We start from the raw sequence: 27,240 nt of genomic DNA, 5'->3' as shown, positions 1-27,240 counted from the left end.
CAAATGAAAAGAACGTACCTAAAAAAAAAATTAAAAAAAAAGTTCTTTATCTATAATATATGGAAATTTTGATAAATAAGGGCGCCAATCAAGGTTGCTGCCCTAGGTGGCGTGACGGCTCTAGGCGGCCTTGTACACATATCAGATTTGAATTTGTTTTTATAGAAATATGAAGAAGATTAGCATTTAAGTTTTTTCATTTTGAAGAAAATTTTGAAAGATAAAGTGTTAAACTTTACTTTCCAATGACTTTAAAATGCCTAAAATCTAAAAAAGATAATCTTAATAGCTTATAATATAATAGTTTCCGAGATTTTTTTAAGCCACTTAAGGCCTAGACCTATAGCTCATTTAAAAAGTTCACATAAAGGTTTAATTTCTTTCAATTTATCTTCTGGTATAGTTAAAGTTATTGCATGGTTTTGTCTAGATTTTATCATATTCGCAATGACTTTAGTAATTTGCAAAGCAATTAAATATTATTTAGGGATAATGGTAGTGAGCATACATATATTGACTGATTTAAATTGAAGTAAAAATTTTGTAAAAATGAGTGGAATTCAGGTTAATAAATAAACTTGTGGAAAGAAAAAAAGTTTTTTCTTGAGCGAGAAAATTACAAGCTAGCCGGGAATGAATTCAAAAATTAAATTATTGGATATTTTTGAAACGTATGATGGAACTTTAGACGCTGCCGTTTGGATACAGCGAACGAAAGTGATTGCAGAAATGCATAATGTAAAACTGAAATTACTTTTTCCAATTGTTCAAGGAGGAACTGCTTATTTAGTATATGATGCTTTAAACGCTAAAAATAAGCAAGACGAAGAAGAAGTCGAGCGTGTCTTGTCACTCTCTGTTGATGCTTATACAGCATACGAACTTTTTATAAAACTAAAATTAAATGTTGGAGAGAAATTTGATGTGTTTTTGGCAAACTTGAAACGATTGGCTTATCTCACTAAATTGTCAGAAGAGTCTGTTTGATTAGCTTTTGTCGTTGGATTGCCCGAGGATTTATCATCAAGATTTCGAGTCGTTATGGATCTAATTGATTTTATGTTACCCAAATTAGTAGCTGCTTAGAATCGTGTATTCGTAGATGATGCTGTTGGTTCTGTGGTTCGAAATCATGCTACAAAAGTTTCGTTGATGTGTTACAACTGCAAAGGGTTAAATCATATTGCAAGAAACGAGTTCTCTTGCAAAGAACATGTCTACAAATTGTATGTTTTGATGTTTTAATTGTAGGATGAAGGAAAAGTTGCTGCAAAGTGCTTAAAGACGCAGGGAAGCGTGTGCAGGAGCGAGGAATGTGCGCTACCTCGCTTCTGAACAATGGTGGAATTAGCGCATTGTCTATTATTTGTCTAAAAGTTAATGGTATTAATAGTATCCTCCGAAGATGGTAGCTTTCAACGGTAAAATTCATCAATGATCAGCGGTTGTCACTATTGAGTTTGATGGTATCCAAGTACAAGACATTATTTTAGTGGATTTCCAACCATTTGGAGTTGATATGATGCTTGGAATGAGTTCTGTTAAATTGCTAGGAGGAGTTTTTATTTCCATATCTCAAATGGCAAAGTTTGGGTTCAGCTCGTGTAGAATGGCAGTCTCAAACAAAGATAAAGTTAATAAAATTCATAATAAAAAACAACATCATGAAGCAATATTTAATGGTGTCAAATGGAAATTTAAATGGAAATGGAAAGATGGAGAAGACCCCAACCAATTTTTTAACAAAGTTGCCCAATACGTTATAACAAAATATGCAAGAGCAGAATATGAAAAAGAACTACGGGATTGGATCAATCGTAAATGATTGGATCAATCGTAATTGAATATGACGAAAATAAGATGGGATCACCCAAAGGGCAAGTTCCCTTAATGGCTGCTATCCAACGAAATAAAGACAATAAAGTCAGACCCGTTTTATACTGGAGAGAAGCTTTCAATTTTATTGAGACGCGTACAAGAGATGTAGATGTGTGTGTTGAGAAGCTGAGGGAATGGAGAAGAATGGGAAACAAACCAGCAACTATTGATTTACGCAAGGCTTATCTCCAGTTAAAAACTGAGGAGTCTCTTTGGCCTTTCCAAACAGTGGTTTTTCGAAACAAAAAGTATTGTTTGACACGACTTGGTTTTGGATTGAATGGTGCTCCAATGATCATGGTATCTGTTGTGAGTGCCATTATTGGTCAAGACGAATCGGTGAAGAGGGGGGCATCCGCTTACGTGGACGGCATTTTTGTTAATGAGGAAGTAGTGAGTCTTGATTATGTCAGAAGACATTTCTAAAAATATGGTTTGGAGAGTAAGGAAGGTGAACAGATTGGATGCAATAGGGTTCTTATATTAGGATTACGTGTATACAAGACCGGTGGCAAGTTGATGTGGTTTAAAGAGAATCGAGTTAATGCGATTCCGAAAAAGTTAAACAGAAGAGTAGTGTTTTCCGTTTGTGGGCAGTTTGTAGGTCATTTGCCAGTCTATGGTTGGTTAGGTGCAGTTTTCTGCCTTTTGAAAGGAAGAGTGGTTAGTTTAACAAAGGGTTGGGACAATGAAGTTTGTAATAAAAATTTAAAGTGTGTACATTAAAAAGTTTATGATGAGGTGGGAAAGTGCGATCCAGCTTATGGTGATTGAGCTGTATATGGTGACGAGGGTGATATGTGATTTGATGATAGAACTTTTGAGATTGGTGCTCTTATTCAAATTGGTAAAACTACTGTAGAGGATGCAACATGGCTACGAAAAGAAGTGTCTGATGATTACATAAACATGGCGGAGCTGGATGTTGTATTACGAGAAATGAATATGGCTTTGACGTGAAAACTAAAGAAAGTGACTATTTTCACAGATTCCGTGACAGTGCTTCATCGGGTCTCTGATTCTCTTACTGGTAAGTCTAGATTAAAATTAAGAGCAATGGGCGAAATGTTGACTCGAAGAAGACCAAGCGTTCTAAAACAATTTATTGAAGAATATGGTCTTAATGTTAATGTAAAACTTGTTCCTTCAAAAGATAATTTAGCTGACGCATTACTAGAGTTCAAAGCAGGTAGTTGAAAATTTGACAGAGGCTGAGCATTCAAATAATTCCGTTGGAGTAGTAGTTGCATAGACTGAATCCATTTCTAGCATACACAAGAGAATCAAGCACTTTGGAGTGAGTTGAACGTTAAACTTTGTTCATAAAGTTATTTCAACCGCTACCGAAAATGACGTTCGAGATGTAATTAAAAATTGCGAACCATGTTAGTCAATAGTTCCAGCACCTATACAATGGGTGAAGGGAAAATTGAGCGCTAAAGAAAATTGGGAAAGAGTAGCTATGGATATCATGCAGTTTGACACAGAAATATTTCTTGCTCTAATTGATTGCGTACCTTCAAAATACGCACTTTGATGACAACTTTTGAGTTCACACGGAAGTATTGCCATTACTAGAATACTCCGCCTTATCTTTTGTGAGCAAGGAGTGTCATCTTTTCAATTTTGAAAGAAAACAAAGCAACTTTTAAAACTGGGGAGTTAAAAAGTTTTCTTGATGGTTGGGGAGTGGATGGGGATGGTTTCTTGATGGTTGGGGAGTGCGTATTAGGTTTTAAGCTGCTTATTATGCTGTAGGAATTTTTTCTATAATTGTAAATTCGAAAATAATTGTAAAAAGAAACCATCGTACAATTAAGAGAATTGCAGAAAGATTGAAAATGTCAATACTGGATACTGTCTGTTGGTACAATGTCTCCGCCGACAAAAACAATGCAAGCCCGATGGGGAAAATATACAGATATCAAATTGACGAGAAAGGATTAAGAAAAGATAATCTTCCAGCAAAAGCTGACATAAACGAAATGTTTAAAAATAGTGATAACGTATGGTTATGGTATGGTATGGATATTACCAAATGCAAAGTGCCATACTAAGTAGAAGCCAAAAAAACTAACTGGAAATATTTAGAAACAAGTTGTAGAAGTTACTGGCGTTTCGCATCTCGTAAAATATACCCGATATCGAAATGACACTCGAACATGCGATATTTCTAAAGTCGAAGTAAAAATGAACACAAATAATGGTCGTGATAACGCAGAAAACTATGTTTAGCAAATTAAAAGTGTGTTGAAGACCAGTCAAGGAGACGTGCTACAAACAATCGGTGAAGTCGAAAATGGATTCCAAGAAACAGAAATGCTGTTGCTACGAAGTACTCGAGAACAATGCATGCCCTAAAAATACAACGATTATTATTAACATGATCATTAAGGACCAAGGAGAAGTGCATATTTGGTGCAGATAGTTGTAGAACATTCTATGGCAGTTACGTGGTTTCTTTTTATTAATAATTCGTAATTAATTTAATTGTAATTATGTATTAGACGTTGTTTGAAATGTTGATTTTTGTGGATAATTATTTGATATAAATTGTTAGGCCTTTGCAATGATGAGTGGAATTCAGGCTAATAAATAAATTTTTGCAGAGAAAAAAAAGTTTTGCCTTGAGCGAGAAAATTACACTTAATTGTTAAATAAATTTGTTTAAAGTTTTTATGTTTGAATAATACTGCTCTAAGTAAAATAAAATTCTTATAAATGACTCACTAAACTCCTTTCTTTTTTATCATTAGAACAATTGTTGAGCATCAAAGCACTAGAATTATTGAAAATTGATTTATGAATGAAAAAATTCTAAATAAATAAGATTTGAGACCAAAACCCATTAAGCTGGGTTTTTGGTGGGTTTTTACTCTTGGGTGTTTGGGTGGGTTTTTGGATAAGTTTTTGGATGAGCTTTTGGGTTTGGATTTTTGGGTACCAATCCTGATTACAATTGACCTTTTCATTAATACTCCAACGGATAGTGGAGACTTTCAAAGCGAGGCACAGTGGGCCAGAATTTTTTTTCCGAGGCCAAAAGTCCCAAAAAAATCAAATTATGGAAACATAGGTGTTTTACTCTACTCAAAAATGTATCCGTTTAATTACTAGAGATGAAGGCTAGCTTGCTAGAACCATTCATAATGCGTTTAAAATTGTCAAGTTTCAGCAAATTTTTTTTTTCAAAAATACTTATTCACAAAATCTGCATAACTTTTTTGAATAAAAAAAGCTTTGGACTATTTTTATTTTAACCCATAAAGGACGGAAAAAAAGTTACGTTAAGGACGGTCAGGGTATTAAACTACCCTAACTAAAAATATAGGTTTTTATACAAAATGTGTTGAACTTTTTAAATTAAAATGTGTGCTTTCAACAAAAATATCAATTTTCTCAATGTTTTTTAAAATAAAAGTGATATTTGATACAATTTATTCAAATAAAAACAAAGTATATCTTCTAAATGCGACTATAACTATCAACGGACGTGAACAGACGTGAACGTGAACGGACGTAAACCGACGTGAACAGACATGAACGGACGTGAACAGACGTGAACGGAAGTGAACGGACGTGAACGGACGTGAACGGAAGTGAACGGACGTGAACGGAAGTGAACGGACGTGAGCGGAAATGAACGGACGTTAACGGAAGTGAATGGACGTGTTTATGCAGCGTGGTTGTTTTGAAGTTTTAAATTATTATTATTATTATTTTTTTAAGTTCAAAATTTTTAATTGTTTGGAATTATTTAAAAATTGATACATAAATATATTTGTATAAATATTCTTAAATAAAAACATATTGGTATTTAACTTGTTAATGGATAAAAATAATAAAATGGATAAAAATAAAAATACTGATAAAAAAGAAAAGCAATCAAATACAGAAGCTACAGAAATATCTGTGAAATTAGTTTGTAAAATATTCTCTATTGTTAATTATAAAAATATTGTTTAAGAAACAACAAAAAAAGATTCTTAAACTTATAAGTGGAAATTTAAAAATTGAAAATGAAAGAATTGATAGACTTTTGAAAGAAATATCAGAAATTAAAGAAACGTGCAAAACTTTGCAAACTGAAAATAGTTTGTGGAAATTTGAAATGGTAAAAACAAATGACAGAGTCTCAAAATTAGAACACACTCAAAGAGATATCTGAAGAAAAATGATATATGAATCTGAAGAAAAAGTTCTTAATATCTTTGAAAATAATCAAAATCTAAGTGATGTAGTCATTGAAAGAGCACATAGAACCGGAAAAACTGGGCTAAGCAAACCTAGATCAATAGTGATAAAACTCATGAACTATAAAGATAAAATTAGCATATTAAAGAATTCAAAAAAGTTAAAAGGAACAGGAATATTTATAAATGAGGACTACTCTTTGGATACCCTAACCATACGGAAAAATCTCTTTGAAGAAATGCGAACTCACAGGAACAACGGTAAATATTCTGTCGTTATTTATGATAAATTAGTAGTTAAAGATTTTAAAAAATCACATAAGAATGCCTAATGTATATTTATTTTTGGTATTTTTTTGTTTTAAATAATATTCTTAGTTATTATTGTTAGAATGTCGGAAGCCAACAGTTTTAATGTTTTTGACAAATCAGGAAGGAAAAGTCAAAAAAGCAATCCAAAAAAAATTACTACTCTTCATAGCTTAATAAAACATTTGGAAATGCAAGGAAAGCATGGAATGAATGAAATAACAGGAGTGGGAAGTGTGAAAAGCGATAATCTGCCAAAAAGATTGCAAATCGATGATAATAGAGGAGATGCTTTTTTTAATAAAGAAACTGCAAAAAAATTTAATAACTTTTTTATAAATAAAGGAAAAAACCTTGCCGGTGCAATTCCTGAGGGAAATAAATCATTTAAATCCTTTTTGAAAAAGTCTGATTCCTTCATGGAGGAGTCGGAGCTTTTAATTGATGAACTTCGACTAGCGATTAGTATGCTGAAAACAAATAAAAGTGCGGGTCTGGATGAAGTTAACCCTGATGTTGTAAAAGCGGTCTCAGATATTATAGAGAAACCTCTTTTTAAAATTCTTAATCTTTCCCTGAAAAACGTCATTTTTCCTGACCAACTGAAATTAGAAAAAATAATTCCGATTGACAAAAGCAGCGATGACTCGATAAAATCTAACTATAGATCAATTTCCGAACTTTCCTGTTTTCCTAAATACTAGAGCCTATTATGCACAACAGACTATACAATTATCTTGAAAAAAATAACATTCTTTATCATAAACAGTTTGGTTTTCGCAACAACCATTCCATGGAACATGTAGTAATTGATTTTGCCAACCAAATTTTAAATGGTTTTGATAACAGCAGTTACACACTCGGAATTTTTCTAGATCTATCAAAAGCATTTGATACTGTCAACCACAAGATTCTTATTTATAAACTACCCAATTATGGAGTAGTTCACTCCAACTTAAAGTGGCTGCAATGTTATTTACAAAATCGTCAACAAGGAGTACCAGACTTAACATTGTAAACTCAGAATTAATATTCCTTAATGAGTGGTTTATCGCAAATAAACTTTCATTAAATATTGAAAAAAACGATTTAAAAAATGAGAAAAAAACGGTTCTCGGATTTAGATGGTTTGCTAAACCATCTAAATCCGAGAACCTTCCACTTAAATTACCTGAACTAACAATTAACAATATTAAAATAAAAATAGTTTTTTCAATGAAAATACTCAGAATAATTTTTGATGAACATTTAAATTGGAAAAGCCAAATGAAGCTACTTGAGAACAAAGTTTCAAAGAAACTGGGGATTATGTACAAGACAAAGTATCTTTTGAATGAATTATGTTTAAAAAATTTATACTTTTCATTTATACATAGTCATATTAACTATTGTAATATTGCCTGGGAAAACAATCATTCATCTTTCCTGAAAATTATTTATATAAAACAAAAGCAAGCAAGTCGGTTAGTTTTTGGCGCAGATAGATACGAAAGTGCCGAGCCGTTACTCAAGGAAATAAATGCTCTAAACGTATACGAACTAAATATATACCATAGCTTGTTATTTATGTTTAATCTTCAAAATGAAATGATTCCAAAATATTTTTTTTAAGTTTCATTCGAATTAATCATAAATATGAAACAATACACTCAATGAGTAATTACTACATCCCACTAACATCACTCAAAAAATCTGACTTCTCGACTATATGCTGTGGTTAATACGTGGACTAATACGTGGTTTTTCATTATGGTCCATAACAATGTCATTACTGTGATGAAAGATTGATAATGATATTACTGCTTTGTTTTTCTTAGGTACATAAGAAACTATAGTAGAGTAATTTTGAAAACCAAAAATGAGTAAACTGGTCGATGTAAGAATGGTAATAACTTTTTTGGTATTTCTTCTTTATTTATTTTAATAGTGCCAGTGTATATCATTTTACGTCCTAGAAACGCACGTGCAAGATGAATGTTTGTGAAAAAATTATCAGCTGTTATAAGTCTAACACTTCCATTTAAGTGATCAGCTAGTTCAAGAACTACTCGTGTACCTTGTCCAACATCACGTACTCCGTTTACTCTACCAATATACGGTTGCAAGATTTTGCAGCATCACACAATATTCATATCTTCATTCCATATTTTTCTGGCTTAATAGGTATAAACATCTTAAATGGAACACCTTAGCCTAAATGTAGATAGTTGCTCATCGACAGTAAAATATGCACTTGGATTGTACATTTAGTAATAAACATTTTCATTACATTTCTTAAAGGTGCAAATTTGTCTTTGACCCGTCTTTGATTTGTTGTTCCTCTCTCATCAAATTGAATGCATCGTCGCAAGTTAACAAATGCATTGACTTTAACATTGACATTAACTTTGCATTAAAGCCAAAAATATTGGTATGCCATCTAATCTACTTTTTTTGAATGGAACGCTCCAGCTAGGAAAAGAACTCCAATAAACTCATAAAGTTCATTTACTGTCGTGTCAACCCATCCTTCTAGTCTTATTCTACGAGCTTCAGTATCAGTGCAGTTGACAATAATTCTAATCATTTCTATTGTTGTAAAGAGTTTAAAGGCAGTACCCGCACTTTGGCCGCAAACCTGATCTGGAAACCTTGTTGGGACAATTGGTAGTTAAATAATATTGTGTGCACGTGGCTGAGCAGCATCTATACATGGAAGTTTACTCCAACATTTCTAAAATGTGATTTTCGTAAACAACTTCTTCATCACTTTCATCTGATGAATCAGATGATTGCATCTGATTCATCGTCAACTATAATAATATCTTCTTCATCGTCTTAAGGTTTTTGTCAGCTAAGTCATCACTTGAAGATAATTAATTTAAACCAAAAATAATATCATTAGCCCCGACTGCAGCATTTCTTCTTGGGCGACTCATTATATTAATTATATTTATTCTAAAAAATAGTTTTAGTGTTGATCAAACAAAATATGTGAAAAATATACAACAAATACTTTAGGCATTATTATTTTGAATCAATAGTATAAATATTTTTGACGTAAAAACAAAATATATGCGATATTAGCACACTATTGTTGTTACAGTGGTTGTATATATATAATGCATATATGGTATAATTTACTCATAAAAAAGATAAGTTATACCCCATACCTATTAAAAAATAACTAAAACACAAGCACGTGTTAAACTAAACATGACTCATATAACTATTTATTGATTCACTAACTAAAAAATAAGAAAACTTGAAGAGGGTATAAAGATACCCCAACCATCTTTAACGTAACTAAATTTTCAACTAACAATAGTATTGTCAATTGATTAGTAAAACAAAAACATTTTACACTTAATAACATAACTCGGCTTTAAGTATTTGAAAAAATTAAAGACTCAATTTCATCACAACTTACGTCAAGACAAGTTGTAGATCAGTATAATAGTATGCTCAAAAACGAATCAAACGTATCCATTAATTTAAATGATGATTTTACTCGTTTCAAAAAAGCTCTTCTCGAATTTGTATGCATATGAAGTTTTTATTTAAAAAGGGCTTCAATAAGAAATTATGAAGTGCTTTCTCTGTAGATTATATTTTTAAGTCTTGTTTGTTTGATTTAGATTTGTCAATACATTTATTTAGAAATGATAAAGTTTTAAAAAGCGTTCTTTTTAAACCACATTTAAGTTGTAGATAAAGTTTTGTTGCAGTAAGTTTAACTTGCCATTTTTTAAATAGCTTTGCATTTCGACTAAATGTGAAGCTATTTAAGAAAAGCGTAATTTAAATTGTGTTTATCCATTTGCTTTTTTTACTAAATTTTAGTAGAGAAAGCAAATGGATAAACGTAGTTTAAATTACACTCTGTTATTTGTAATTTCGAAGGTTGTTAAACTTATTTTAAATTTTCTGTGTTAAGCATTGAATATATTTTTACTTTTTTATATGATAAGCTAAAGGATTAGTTGAACAATTATTTCTATAATTAAGACTATATGACTTGTATATATTCTTGAGTAATTCTCCATTTTAAACGTGACATGTAGTAACGTACGGTATAAATTTAAATCAGCTATAAAATTAAAAATGTTAACATTTCTTTTGATGCCATCAAAAAACCATCAATGATGGGTATCATTATTTAGGTTAGTTGCAGCTATGTTTACATAGAGCTCGTTTATATGATTTTATGATTTGCAATTTTAGACACGTGGCATACAATATCACACTGTAAGTTTCGTCAGTTGTAAAATGTTAACTTGTATTTTTTTTTATGGGTGTTTATTTAGGCTATTTATAGAAAAGTTTATATAGGGATTGTTTTAATTTGTATATTTAAGTTTGTATATGCTTTTATGATTTGCTATTTTAGACATGTGTCGTGTTGTATCACACTGTAAGTTTAAATTAGTGGTAAAAATATTATGTTTTTTTTACTTGCAATTTTTTTATGTTAGTTTCAACTTAGTTTATATATTGCTTGTTTATATTTGTAAAAAATTTGCTACATTAGACATGTGATATTCAGGCATGAGGTATCAAACTTAAATTCTAATATTAATACTTTTAACGTATTTATTACTACTAAATAAAACTTAATTTAATACATTGAAATGTAGAACTAATAAAATAACATAATTTTTATTAGCAATTCAGAAATAAAGAACTAGCAACAAATGTTTCTTACAGGGTTATTAGTAAGAATTTATTACCATTTTGTATTATGGTATATCATTTATATTCAATATTTACTTTATTGTATTTTAAAGTTTGTTTATCTTTAATTACCGACAACAGGTTGCTGGAATTGAAATGTGCACACACATGAATTTACAACAGTATTAAAAATTGAAATCTAGAATAGTAGCAATTGTATACATGTCTGTGTTTTTTATATAAATATTTTTTGACCTTAAATATAATAACTATAATAATAAAATATATGTTAAGAAACTTTTTATAATTTTATTTAAATTTTTTTATTTTTTATTGTAATTGAAAGTTTCTATATTGAATTAAATTATTATAAATATTTAATTAGTTTTCAATTAAAAAGTTAAAACATTTTTAAAGCTTGCTAAAACATCTCTCCTGATCAAGTTAGTTTGTATAAGTAGTACTGCTTGTATCAGATGTTGAATATCATAATAAAATAATCTATATACTAAAAATAAGCACTATTTTGTAATGAAATCTCAATTTCATCTGGCTTAATTCCTTTCTAATTCTAATGAACGGAATAATAAATTATTCAATACAATGACGTAGTAAAATTTTTATTTTACCAAAACAGCCAAAGCCGCCCAGTAATAATTCCTTTATTTTAACGAATTGTTTTGTTGCACAAACGGAATAAATCCGTAATTTCAACGGATTTATATCGACGAACTTCAATCCGTTAAAATTTTAATCCGTTAGCATAACGGAAAACCCGTTGGTACAATAGCGACAGATGCAGCTCGTTGTATATAACGGATTTTTCCTTAGAGTGTATAGTTCACCAAAAGTCTATATAAAGGATATTAGTGACTAATAGTTTAACTATTTTTTAACATTTACAGTATATGCAAGTGTCTTAATTTTCTTATAGTGTCTACATTAACTTTTTATGCTTAAGACTTTTTAAAGTTTTAAACGTTACAATTTTTTAATCAAGTTGGTGCAATTGTTAACTTATTAGTCTTCAATATCATACAAACTTCAAATTTTCGGACAAAACAATTTTTTCAGGTCAAATGCATTTTTTCACGTCATAATTGTAAAGTAAAAATTAAACTAGTCTAAAATCTTGAAATTTCAAAATTGATTTTAAGTCTAAATTATAGTTAGTCGCAGCTGATTTTATTTAATAGCATTAAACAACCTTTATACTTCTTAAATATTATCAATTCCAATATCAAGAGAGCGACATTTGGTTGGAATCGAATACTTAAATATTTGATTTTTACGTATTTATAGTCAAATGATTTTTTATTTTTCCTTTTTTACAAACATAAAAATAATTAAAAAAAAATTATTATAAACAATAAGGGCTCGATGTGTTTAATAAAATTAAAAAAAAAAAAAAACTATATTCCTTAAACAAATATCTTTAAATCGGTCTTTTTATAAAATCAAAAAAAGTCGTCGGTTTTGAACTAATGAATATAAAGAATACATGGTCGCAGCTGTTTTTTTTGTTTTTTTGAACAATAACTGCCGTTTAGTAAATGCAAAAATCAGAAAATTAAATAATCTTCGAGTGGCATTTAGAAAAAGGAAGATAAGAAAATTTAGAAAAACACCTTTAAAATACCAACAATTCTATGACATATTATGAATAAATTAAATACAAATATATAACAAAAACATATACTTTCTATAAGCAATAAGTTAATATGTTTATTTAAAATAAAAATAGTCCAAAGCTTTTTTAATTGAAAAAAGTTATGTAGATTTTGAGAATAAGTATTTTTAAAGAAAAAAAATATGCAAAATTTGACAATTTGAAAGCCATTATGAATAGTTCTAGCAAGATTGCCTTCATCTCTAGTAAATAAATGGATACATTTTTGAGTAGAGTAAAGCACCTAGGGTAATTAGGGGCAAAATGAGACACTTGAGCACTAATTTATTTAATACAGGCCATCTAAGAATTTTGAAAAAAGAACTTGATATTTTTCAAATTTTCTTCCATCCTACTATAACATTACAAAACATGAGTTACAAAACTGCAGTGGTTTGGTCACCAGAGATCATTTATTGACAACACCTATCCTGTCTCATTTTGCCCCACTATGTGGGGCAAAATGAGACAGATTTTTTTATTAAGTAATTCAAATAAATAATGATAAGCAAAACAGATTTTTAAGAGGTTTAGCAAGATAAACATTTTATAGTATAATATAGCTAATAATAGTACATAATATACAATCAAACAAATAAAATAATCAAACTGTCACATAGTCAATGTCATATAATCAATGTCAAATAAAGTGATCAAATCAATGTCACATAACCAAAGTCAAATAAAATAATCAAACTATCTCTAGTTAATCATACAATCAAACACACTGTCACTAGTCACATAAATCACAAAATACTTTACCAGTATTTTGAAATTAACAACAGTCTAAATGAGCCCAACTTGTACATTTTAAACATTGATTCTACTTCAATACTTTTGCAGCCGTACTCCATAATCCATTACAAAAATAACATTCCCAGTTTTTAACACTCAAACTTTCAACTCTTTCTTTGCCTTTTCTAATGCACATTTATTTTCAATTTTAGTTTTTTTAATTTTTTTGATTTTTCAGAGGATTCAAATAGTGATTTTCTATAATGTGATGTTGTTATTATTTGTGATTCTTCTCCTTTTCTTGGTAATAAAGTGATCATTGAAATAGCTAAAATATTAGAAAAGCAGGGTATGACTATATTAAAATCAATATTTTTTGAACATCCTAATGACGATGTTAATTAGGTGCTTGAATTAACTTGTGAATCAATTTTATCAGGTTCATGTAAATTGGCATTAGAGCTTTTGTCATTATTAAACTTAATGTCTGGAATTATATCCCAACACAAAAGATAAATTCCAGATGTATGAAAGCCAGAACAGACAACTTCTACATAGGCTTCATGAGGCAGCTTCATGATAGGCTTTGGAGAATATATATCTAAATTGACTACTTGTTAATTTTGTCCAGGATGCTCATGTAACCATGATCCACATTCTATATTATAAAAGTTTTAAGTGGTTCAAAACAACAGTTTTCGCCACACCTCTTTCACCAATAGTTACACAAGAAACACAATGTTTTCTTTTTATTGTTATAAATATACTATTTTCCTTTTATTGTTGTAACTAACATGATTTATGAACAGTTGTAATGCCTGAATCATCACAGTTAAAAATTTGATGAGGTTCAGGCCTGTACTTTTTCATAACCATTTCTATACTATTGAAATAAATGTTCACAAAATCGCTTTTTAAACCATAAGCACGTTTTAAAGGCAACCCCCAAAAAATTCACTTACAAAACCTCTTCCTGCAACACCATTATATTTATTAAATGGATGAACAGTTTTGCACTTTTTGATTTTTTATGTGTAATAATAGTCTAAACTCTTTAATTTTCTTTAAATCCTTCTGCGTAAAGCATCTATTTACGTTAAATGTTAAAGCTGCTTTTCTCAATGAAATTTCTTTTAATTTTAACATAACATACTCTGTTCAGAAAAATTGCCACATTTAATTTTTCTCTCATAGTTTCTAACCATATTTAACTTTCTAAATAAAAATGGCTGATATCGGCATACAAAAAACGTCTCGTTTCGCCCCGCAACATGTTGGCATCGAAATTGTGTAATTTCCTGGCAATTTTGTCATAGAAATAAAATCTCAATATATGGAAATGATCGAGCAATGCCTAATGATGATAATAAAACACTAGCTTTGGATATAAAAATTTTTTCCACTCCGTATGATAAAAAACTCTATGAAAAATTAAAACAATAACACATCGAAATTCGTAATTGTCATAGAGCCAAGAGATGAAATGTTTGTCGTTCTCTTCATCTTATTTATTTCAAAGTGACTCAAGATATTTCTTGTAACACTAAATTATTTAAGTACACAATTTAACTTTTAAAAATCATTAAAGCAATAAATTGCGTAGTTAGGATCATTATAAATGCGATCTTCTTATTATGCCCAGCTGTCTCATTTTGCCCAGTCTTACCCTATGTTTCAAAAATAAAATAAATAAAAAGTTTAGAAGATTTGACTTTTTTGGGACTTTTGGCCGCGGAAAAAAAATTCTGGCCCACTGTGACCAATTTTAAGAAATTTTAAGAAAGCATTTTAACAAATGTAAGTAATTTTAAGAAACTTTATTATTAAATTTAAAGAAATTTAAATTTAAGAAATTTTAAGAAATTTTAGTAAAGCATTGGCTCGCGAGGCTATGCTTTTTAAATCAAAAGCAAATGATTCAGAGTGAAATGATGTAGTATTTTTGTCTATATCCTGTTTCAGATAGGGACACTAAACTAGTACAGCATACTCAAGATGTGGACGCAAAAATATTATATATAATTTATTAGCCATTTTTATATTTAAGTTTTTAAACGTTTGACGAATTAAATTCATAATTGAATAAGCTTTAAAAAATTGCTGCATTAATTTCAATTTCCATTTAATTTTCATAAAATCCATTCCATTATCTTTTAAGCATTTCCTGCGATCGATAAAGAGGAGACTTTTTGTTATAAGAGTAGTATAAAGTTGAGTCATCAGTAAATTATGCCATTTTAGATGTAAAGTTGCCAGGAAGATTATTAATGCAGATAGTAAAAAAACAAACCAAGCAGAGGATATAATCTTGAGGTACCCCAGAAGTTACTGGAAATCAAGAAGAGTTTTGGTCTCAAAGGATAATTTTGAATAAGCAATTAGAACGAAATTATTTTATAATCTTCAAAACTTTCCAGATACACCATACCGTCAGCCGAGAATCTAGTCGTAAGAATGATACAACTTTTAAAAATATTTAAAAAATTATTTTGACATTCTGGCAAAAATTTTTTACAAATTAAATTTAAAAACTTAATTTTCTTGGAAACACAAAAAATGGGCATTCTTGATTCTTGGCTGACGAGAACCAAGAAGCCGTATGAAGCAAGCTTATGGAGAGGTTCAGCGTGCCAAACTTTTTCGAAGACTTTAGATATGTCAAGAGCAATAAACCTTGCCTTGTCACCTCCATTTAATGCACGATAAAATTTTTCAATTATTATAGTTAGCAAATCAGACCAAGAAGATCGAAAACCACATTGATTGTTTGACAGTAAGTTATCTGTCTCGAAATGGGATTTTAGAATTTTGTTGAATAAAAGACTCAAAGACTTCCGTAATAAAAGGTAGAAGACTAATTGGACGATAGTTTGAGGGGTCAGAATAGTCTCCAAGTTTTTAAAAAATTGTAACCACAAATTCTATATTACAGCAGGCATAAAAAGAAAATCTCATTTAATTCTATGGGTTTCATGACGCTGTTGAATATTTTCCAAAAGTTTCTTCTTTCTTCCAAAAACTTCTGAGATGAAATAGAAGAATCATTTCATGAATAAAATAAGCTAAAGAAGAACAAAGAGAAACTGATCACAAGTTAGGCTCAGAGACAAGGCACCAATTAAGGAGAGAAAGTAAGTGATTAGGGATGTCTGGAAAACGACTCACAAAGTTAACTTTCTGAGTAAGAGATTGAGAAATGCAGAGTAACCTCTGCATTTCTTAATGGGTCAGTGGTGTTAAAACCAAGCCATTCAGTGTAATAAACATTAAAGTCATTAATAACAACGATATTTTCAGATGAGTAAATAGAAAGGACATTGTCAATCTGATCAGAAATTACATCTAAAAGGCGATAGGCTTGAGAAGAAGGAAAACAATAAAGAACAGAGAGAAAGGCGATAGTGTGAAGAAGTGCGGAACCACATATAAGAATGATCAAAAGATTAAAACCTAGTTTCTCAACAAATAGATAAATTGATGCGTATGTATACAACCAAGCCAAAACATGTGACTATAGGAGTTTTTGCTTCTTTTGTCTTGTTTTTATTTTTCAAAGCTGGCTCATGCCATATATGCATCGCTTATACGGAAGGAGGCGTGAACTTCCTTGTTTAAATGCTATTCCGCGGTACTCTGTGATAAGACCGTTAAGACTTCTTGGAGCATCTAAATAGCTAATAAATAAAAAGTTTAAAAAAAAAAATTCAGAAAAGTTGAAATTAAATGTATAATTAAACCAGAAAATACGCATTTTTAATTAACATCATTTTGATGGGGGGTCTGTCAATTTTTGGCAGACCCCCCATCAAGAGAAGGAAGGGGGTCTGCCAAAAATTGACGGATTGACAAAAAGGAGAAGGAGTTTGAAAAACTGGAAAAATTATTGACATCATTTATGAAGGGACCCTTATCACATAATTAGTGATAATAGAACCTACATTATGTTGAATTTTAACAAGTTTACTTTGAGAGAAATAGCCTTTTGTTTCAATATGTAAAAAAACAGCATTGTCATCGAGAAAAATTATTGATTTTCCCGCGTGCTTCACCTTTTCATTCCTGCTTCCATTTTATGTAATTAGATTTTTTATAAATAAATTTTTATAAGTAACATTTTATAAACAAATTAGATTTTTTATAATTAGACTTCTGATTATAAAAAAAGGAAGCACGAAATTCACGTTTTTTGCTTAATTTTAATTTAGTTAAAGTTTTAAAAAGTACAAGTTATTTAGATTAAAAACTGAAGTTCTTGAATTTGTTTTTTTTAGTGTGTAAAATTTGAAACGGTTGTACAACATTGTGTATTTTAGTATTAATTTCGCCAGGTCTTTTTTCTTTTTTTTAGTACTTTGAAGGAAATAACTTACTAATTAAATTAATTTGATATTAACTCGCTAATTTATTTAAATGCAGTGAAATTACTTAAAAAGCAACTTTTGTGTTATTTTAAAGCAATAAAACAATCGGATGTTCTTTAATTTAATTCTGTTAAAAATATCAGGACTTCATAACTTTGTTTTTGTTTTAAGTTTAAAAGTTAAATGATTTTGCTTCAAGTTTTTCTCTAAAATGATAAATGTGAAATTTTCAATTTATCTATACACCACTTTACTGAGAGGCGTTTATGTAGTTTTATATAACATAAAGATGTCAAAAATACACACACTACTTTTTACAATTTTTTATTATATCACTTTAATTCATACTCCACCTTCTTTCACAAAAGTATCTAATATACCATATCACCTGACAACCACTCTCATTTATTAACACAAAAATTGCACAACACTTCCTTCAACTTTATCAAACGCTAATTGAGTGCTAAAGCAAAACACCCAAAAACAAGGTATGATTGAAATTAAAACACAATAACTTTTCAAAATACCTCAGTTATAATCGAAAATCCCTTTTCTTTTACAAAACTCCAAGAATTTCTTTTCATTTTGCACCTATCATGATAAAACTTGTGTGTTATTGAAAACTCTCCTGTTCTATTGCATTCAAAGCTTCCATTGCCACTACATCTCCAAGAAGGGTTTATTTCTAGAAAAGTCATAATAAGTACTTGTGATGCTGTCGGTATCATTAGAAAACTTATAACAACTAATAACAATTTTTGACTTCTGCCAAATTCTCCAATCGAAATCAGTATACCATCAACATCTTGCTCCTTAATTTCTTCCATTCAAATATTTCAAATATCTAAAAAGTAATATCAATCAAAATACATTGCCAAAATTTCTGTTTGAACAGCGCCACTGTTTTAAGTTTTTTATTATTATTAACTAAAAATTAACTAATCATATTTTTCCTACTATTATGAAGTCTTACAAAAACAATTGTAATTGATACCTTGGTTTAATGTGCTCTATGCAGCCATAAAAAATGCATGCATAAACTGCTCAGAGCGCAATACTTCTTACGTTAACCCTAAATCTACAATAGATAACTGGTATCGTGGCACTCAAAACCTCAGTTAGAGAATATTCGGTTAAATTATTCGTTTAAGAATATCGTTGAAAACTAATAGTTTAAATTGTTCGCAGGGACGAATATATTCGTAAACCTACATTTGTTTAATAAATGATAACCGTTTAACAAGTATATATTCTTCGAACAAGTAAACGGGAACGAATATATATTGGTTCACTTTTATTCGCTAAACGAATAAATATTTCTTCAAAAAATATTATTTTTTTATAGAAAATAATTTGTAAAGCGAATTTTATTTGTTAAACAAATATTATTTCTTAAACGAATATAAAATAAAAATAATTTGTAATTTACGAATATATTATTATATTTTATTTTTATATATTTCGTTTTTTAATATTTGAAAATAAACATATCGGTATTGTGATTTATAGTCTTCCAGTTAATGACATAGTCACGTTATACCAATAACTTGCAGGTCACGATCCATTTACGAAGCCTAAGTTTATAAGCGGAAAAAATATTTTTCCGCTTTTTTTAATTTCTGGCACTTTTCATAATATTATAATGTAATTGTTATATCGTTATTTATCTTTTACTTACAAATTTAATCACAATTTGTTGTAATTACCACAATTTATTACTATTACTTTACTTTATATAGTAAGTAAGAAAATATTATTAGTTTGTTTGTAATTAATAAGTAATGTTTACTCGCTTATTACATATTATATCATATAATAATCATATTAACAAAATTTTTAAATTAAATTCATTATCAGCAAGATAACTTTACCGGCAAATTTTTTTACGTAATTTATTCCTTTAAATAAATCAAATTTATTAATATAGCATATTTATAATATATTATATAATTTATAATATATTACTTTACTTATTATATATATAAAACTAAAAGTTAGTTAACTACTTGTGCCGATTTTTGGCACAGGTATTTCTTTCCAAACAAATTTTATCTGTTTATATTAATGATATTCTAAAGTAATTTCATTTACAATTGTTAATTTAGATTAAACATTTAAATGTTTTTTTTCAGTTGCAAGCTACCTTTCTTCATAAAATGCCCTGAAGTTCTTGATTGAGGACTGATACTACTCAAGCAAAGTGTAATGTGTGCGAAAAGGAACTTGTTGCCAAAGCCGGTACTTCAGGTTTTATTAATCATATAAAAGGGCAGCACTGCCAAGTTATTTCAGAAAATGAGTAGTTATTCCCTAACAGATTGCGAAAAAGCCTCGAGTTATTGATTATAACGACTCTTCAAAAACCGATTTTATCAGTATTCCCAATCAAGCTTGTCGTGTTTTAACATCATCTGGTAAATCGAGAACTGCTAAAGCGTCTAAAACTTCTTGTGTTTTTATTCCATTGCCCAAAGACCATATTGAGTCTATATTGAATGATATTCTAAAGTAATTTACTTTTACTTACAATTGTTAATTAACAACGTCGCGTTCTTCTGGAAACTTTTGACTGATTTCAATGACGTAAATAATGGCTATGACTTTTTTATTCGCATGTTCTGTAAACAATACAAAAGCCATTTCCAAAATTAAAAAGAACTATTAAATATAAAAATGTGGTAAGTTTGTGGATGAAGAATGGACTCATTAAGCCGTCAACAAAGAAACAAACACCAAATGCTTTTAAAAAAAAAAGAACTACAAAAATAAAATTTAAAAAATTTAAAAAGCAATACAAAATAAATTACTACTCTTCATTGCTTGATAATACATTTGGAATACAAGGAAAACATGGAATGTAAATTAAAGAAATAACAGAAGTGAGATATGTAAAAATTGATAACTTGCCAAATATATTGCAAAGAGATGAATATAAAGGAGAAGCTTTGAAAATAATAAAATTGCAGAATTATTATGACTTATTTATGAATAATAAAATATATGACGTTTTCCTGTAGGAAAAAAACTAGCCGGTGCATTTCCAAAGGAAAAAAAATCATTTAAATCTTTCTTGAAAAAATTCCTTCACGAATGAATCTGAGCATTCGGTTGATAAACTTCGATGAAATTGATCCTGATGAAATTAAACCTGATGTTGTAAAAGCAGTCTCAGATATTATAGAAAAACTTCTTTTAATAGTTTTTAACCTTTCTCTTACAGACGGCATTTTTCCTGACAAATTAAAATCAGCAAAAATTATTCCGACAAACAAAAGCAGCGAAGATTCGATAAAATCTAACCATAGACCAATTTCCAAACTTTCCAGTTTTTCCAAAATACTAGAGCGTATTATGCACAACAGACTGTACAATTATCTTGAAAAAAATAACATTCTTTATAGGAAATGCGAATTTTGACGAAAATAAAAAAATCGGAAATCGGAATTAAATTTTTTCGGAATTCGGTCGAATTCCGACAATATTTAAAACTTTTTTATGTCTTTAAAATGGTGGCCGGTTCTAGACAAGAATTCAGGAAAGCCTTTCTAGGAAAGAAACATGAAAATTCTTGCTATGATAGAAAAAAACATGATTACTTTTTAGGATAGAATAATTGAAGGATAGAAAAGAAGAAAGAAATACATATATCCTTTCTGGCAAAGAAAAATGAAAAACTTGCTAGCAAAGACTTTTTTAGGATAGAAATCGCATAAGTAAAAGTCATTTTCTTTCTAGCAAAGAAAATTGGAAAAACGTACTAGCAAAGAAATTTTAGAAAAGAAATTTTAAAAACGTGCTAGCAAAGAAATTTTAAGAAAGAATTTGCGCGCAATTTGGTAATTACAGTTATGATTTTTAATTGATTAAATGTTAAATAATTATAATCGCATTAATTTTGCAAGTTTTTTTGGATTAATGAAATATAATTCTGTCGTAGCAAGTTTTTTAGATTTATTAAATAAAATTCTTTCCTAGCAAGTTTTTCGCATTTATTAAATAAAATTCTTTCCAAGCAAGTTGTTTACGTTTATTAAAAAATATTCTTTCTTAGAAAGTATTTCAAGTTTCTTTTCAAAATTTCTGCAAAAAAATATTCTTTTGTAAAAATTCTTTTTTAGTAAGGTTTCTTTATTTCTATCATAAAACATTCTATTCTGAAATTATTCTTTCCTAGTTTTCTATCCTCATTTTATTCTTGTCTAGCATGGCACACCTTCAAAAATTATAAAAATAACTTGTTTGAGATAATTCATTGTTATTTATTGCATAAAAAAATACTTTCTTTAAAAATAAAAATTGAACATAAAATTATACCAAAATTAATTAGTACAGAAACATTCAAATATGGTATACCATTTAATAATAAAAAATTACTGTTTTATTTTCGTAAAATATGTCTTGAGAAAGCAGAGAGCACTTAAAGCTGCGTCTCCGAGTCTCGTTCGAACTTTTGTATAAAAGTTACCAGCAATTGAGAAGGCTCGCTCAGACTGCACGCTCGATGGCGGAATCAAAATCAAATATGAGTAGACGGACTCTAATATTTTGCCACGAACGCTGTTCTCTTTAAAAAGTTTCATTTCAGATTTAATTTTTGAAATTAAGCTCCTACTTATTATTTGTTGAGTTGAGTTGGACGTTTTGTTGGACGATAAATTAAATTGAATTTTGTTCTCCAACTTTTGCATTAATGTTAAGGTCTTAGTTTGTTCTTCCAACATCACTTCTATCACATTGTCAGCTTCTGACTGCCCGCCTTTCCATTTTAGTGTAAAATATCAATCTTTGTGCAAAGTTTTCAATAACTTGGCTATTGTTTTTTTCAATGGTCTAGTGATGATAGATGATAGAAAGATGCGTGAAACTCACTTTTTCCGTCATTGTGTAAATACCGGAGAGTTCCAGACACATTAGTTTGTTTTTGACTTATCGGTCTCCTAATTTCTTCTTTAATTTTAATGAAAGTTCATCAGATCCAAAATTCTCAAGCATAAAAGAAAATGCCACATCAGCAGAAAACAGATTTGCATCTTCTCGACAAAGGGCTTCAACAGTAAGCTTCACTGGGAGAAGTGCAGAGACAATGTTTTTAATCGACAAAGTTTCAGCATCTAGAATAACAATATCAGATGCAATATCAATCAATGCTTTTCTAACACATTTTTTTAGCTTGTTAAACCCTTCAAGCATTTTGACTAAGCTATCTAGTTCTAGTGTTCATAATAAGTTTCAAATGTTTTTGAAATTCTTGTTTCACGTATACTTAAAGAATATCATTTGATGTTCTCGAAAAACAAAATTTCTTTACAATCGAACGAACTTTTTTGATGAGAAAACTAAATCCAAGTTCTTCAGTCTCAACAAGCTCAGCTTCATTATAAGTTTGTTCAATCAAACCAATATTTTTATCGATGTATTCTTCATCCGATTCATCGAAGTTTTTCTTCTTCACTTAATCTTTTACACTTGCATTTTCTGTATATGTGTGAGCCACCAATTCAGTCGTATTCGAATTATTATACAGAACATCAATTACAGCTAAACGTATCGCGTGTACAAAGCATAACTGCTGATTATATGGTAAAAGCTATGCAACTTTTTGCATCACAGCTGCCCCATCAGTTGTTATAGACGTAATATCTATATCGATGTTTAGATTGCTGTCTTGCAATGAGGTTTTCAAAACTGTTTCTTGCCATGGGCATTCACATTTAGTTGGATAACATTGGTTTCTTGAAGATATCCATTCCTCTAGAGTTAAGCAAAATCTTGTTCCATCTTCTTTTAAATTTTTAAAATGCTGCATCAATTTAGCACGCATCTTTTGTGCGTATTTTTAAACCATTTTGTGAATTGAGTTAAGTGATTTTGGTAATATATAATCTCGAGCGCCTCTAGCCAAAAATAAATTTCTCAAATCAATAGACGTACAGAAAACTTTGAATGGCATATTATCTAAGGCACACATTCGTGATACGATTGCAGTGATTCATCTTTTTTTGTTGAATAAATAGTTTGTTAAGATCATTTTTGATGCGCTACTTTCTGGACCTTCATCTAGCACGACATCCCGTTTTAATACATTAATATTGTGTATTGTTCGACATCCCGTTTTAATACATTAATATTGTGTAATGTTCGACATCCCGTTTTAATACATTAATATTGTGTATTGTTCGACATCCCGTTTTAATACATTAATATTGTGTATTGTTAAATGCGTTTGCTGCGGTGTTGTTGTTAAACCAGCGGTTTATACTATTTCATAACATATTTTACATTTTGCTGTTAGATTTTTTGATCCTCTTAAAAAATGAATCCAAACATAATTTTGATTTTTATATGGCTTTGTGTATTCCGAATAACTTTCCTTTGAAGACATTTTAGGATGTACTGTTGATAATAGTTTAATTTGTTACACAAAACAAAATTAAAATTGAATATTTATTAAATAATGTTGTTAAATTAAAACTGCTGTTATTCCTGCTATTATTTGCTTACCTATTTAAAAAAATATTGATTCATATAATTCAATACACACCACACTCCAAAAAGCAAATCTCAACACTGTTGAAAATCGTAAAATATAAGACACGAACACGAGGTTATACCAAATATAAAAATTATTACAAGCGGATAAGAAATGAAGAGATGAAACCGTTAACTGCAAAACGAAATAACGCAACAACGCAATAAACATGTGAATATGAAATGAAGACATGAAACCCCTTACTATAATTTAGGAATGTTTTCTCTTCTTTTTATGTCTACTTGTATTGTGCAGGATAACTGTTTTTTTCTTTATTTCTTCTAATGGAATTAGAATGTCGAATATTTTTATGAACAGAAACAAAAACACAATTTAAAGGTTGGAGAGAGCACGAAAAAATAAATTTTAATTTTGGAATTCGTTGGAAAAATTTTCGGAATTCGAAACGATATTATGAAAACGAATTCCGGAATTCTCGAATTTTGAATATCGAGATGCAATCCCTAATTCTTTATCATAAACAGATTTTTCCGATTAAAATACTTGGAATAATTTTCGATAAACATTTAAATTGGAAGCCAAATAAAGTTACTCGAGAACAAAGTTTCAAAGACGCTGGAGATTATGTAAAAGACAAAACATCTTTTGAATAAATATGTTTAAAATAATCATACTATTCATTTACACATAGTCATATTAACTATTGTAATATATCCTGGGAAAACAATCGTTCATCTTTCCTAAAAAATATTTACACAAAGTAAAAGCATGCAAATCGATTACTTTTTGGCGCAGATAGGTACGAAAGTGCCTAGCCGTTAATCAAGGAAATAAATGCGTATACGAACTAAATATCTACCATAACTTAATACTTAAACTTCAAAATGAAATTTTTCCAAAATATTTTTATAAAAATTTCTCTCTAATTTATCATAAATATGAAACAAGACATTTAAAAAGTAATTACTGCATTCCACTAACATCACTAAAAAAATCTGACTTCTCAAATACAAGACCACGCTTGTGAAACTCGGTTCTCGACGAAAATATGAAAAAATAAAATCTGTTGATATATTTAAAAGAACTATGAAAAAACACTTACTAAATTCAAGCAATACAAGCACTCTTTCAATTTTTTTTTAAAATAGAATTTTATTTCATGATGTATCTTTCTTGTTGTTTGTGTTTGCCTGTTTTAATTTTGTATACGTAACATAAACTGATGAGTTTAAATCTTTAAAATGTTTTGAATCTTCATAAGTTCTGAATCTCTTTTAAATATTTTTATATATATAAATATATATTTTGTATTGTATTTAATATGTATACGTGTATTTAATATGTATGCATGTAATTAGTATGTACACGTTCCGGTTTGCAAACTTTCTTTTTTTAAAGTTTTTTTTTTTTAATAATTTTTTTTAAACTTTTGAATTTTTTTTATTTTTTATACTTTTTGTTTCACTTTTTTGTATAATATTAGAACTTATTAGTAAAATTATATTTTATGAAGGGGTTTGATGATAAATCATTTTGTTATTTACTTGCCCCAGTCAGATTGTAATTATATATATTTATTAGATCTTAAGGATAACATTTTAAAATGTGTGCATATTGACGAACAAAAACCAAGTAACTTAGATACCAAGAAGTATTGGTTTGATATCACACAATACCAAGAAGGATGGTCTCGTACCGTGTGGTATTGCTTATGTACTAATGGGGATACCATCAGTTTCGGTTTTTATTTTATTATCTTTTATTAATGGTATCGATACCGCACGATGCTAATGATAAAAGAAAATGTATGGTATAGATACCGCACGATACCAATAATAAAAGAAAAGGTATGGTATCGATACCGCACGATACCAATAATAAAAGCAATTGTATGTATCAATACGGCACGATACCGATAACTAGAGAAATTGTTTGGTATCGAATAGTCACATAGTCTTGATAAAAAAAATTAAAAAAGGAAAAAGGGACCTTACTTTTTTTTTTTTAATGAGTTCTTCAAGTTCCTCTAGAAATTTTATCATCTGGTCCTAATATTAGTAAAAATTCATTTCATAACCTATGCCTAGGGATTTTAAGGAAATGGAATAAAATGCTGGTTTTGAAAATTTTTTTCAAATAACAAATTTTAAAATTAAAAAAAAGTGGCTAAAATGCAGCTAAACAAGTTCCTTTATTGCGAATTATTTTAAAACCAAGGGTTTTGAGCAACAAAACAAACCATTATATCTTTTATAACTTTAGCTTATGAAAAAAAAAAAATTGTTTTCAAGAGCATATTCTGTTTCTTTTGAGTTCCAGGTTATCATAGTTTAAACAAAAAAAAATTTCACTAAAATTAGGATCCAGGGAGTTTTTGAGATTCTTAGAGGAACCTGAAAAACACATCTAACACAAAAAATATTTTTTTACTTTCCTGTAATAACTTATACGCATCGATTTGCTTCTTAAGAATATTTATTTTCAAAAAAATTTTTTGGCTATGAATATTGCTTCATCCTAATATATATCTCTGTTATTATGATAATATATATAAATTTACTACTTCAAATTACTAATCCTTTACAAAAATAAAATACAAATTCTCTTGAAGACTCAATACCAATTGATACTATCGATATCGGTATCGGTAATAAATGATACCAACGTAACCGGTAATTTCGAGCAAGTATCGCGTGATCTCGATATCGACACTTTAAGATATCTTACCGATACCAGACGATAAACCGAGACTCGATACCGATCTAGTGTCTACCTAAATCTAGCGGATGTTTTGTACAATTTTGATTTGCTTTTCGTTTTCTCGTTTTGTTCAAATAATGTCGCTTAAAGTTCAGGAAAATAAAAGGGTTTAGGTAAGTAACATTAATTATTTTTCTTTTTAATATTTATTTAACGGTAAAATTTATTTCTATTTATATTAATTAATTTATA

General features: G+C 29.2%; 1 protein-coding gene across 1 annotated transcript in view; it reads right to left on the bottom strand.

The window, feature by feature from the left end:
* The window catches only part of LOC101235834 (solute carrier family 22 member 15-like), a 93,856-nt gene that overhangs the window by 51,624 nt on the left and 14,992 nt on the right, over window positions 1-27,240 (bottom strand). The window contains exon 2 of the mRNA XM_065795326.1: window positions 18,326-18,642. Coding sequence (XP_065651398.1) covers window positions 18,326-18,625 — 300 coding nt within the window. The 5' untranslated portion in view covers window positions 18,626-18,642. The remainder of the gene's footprint in view (window positions 1-18,325; window positions 18,643-27,240) is intronic.

This window comes from Hydra vulgaris, chromosome 04, assembly GCF_038396675.1.
Source record: "Hydra vulgaris chromosome 04, alternate assembly HydraT2T_AEP".
NCBI lineage: Eukaryota > Metazoa > Cnidaria > Hydrozoa > Anthoathecata > Hydridae > Hydra > Hydra vulgaris.
This window is presented reverse-complemented; position numbering and strand designations above follow the sequence as displayed.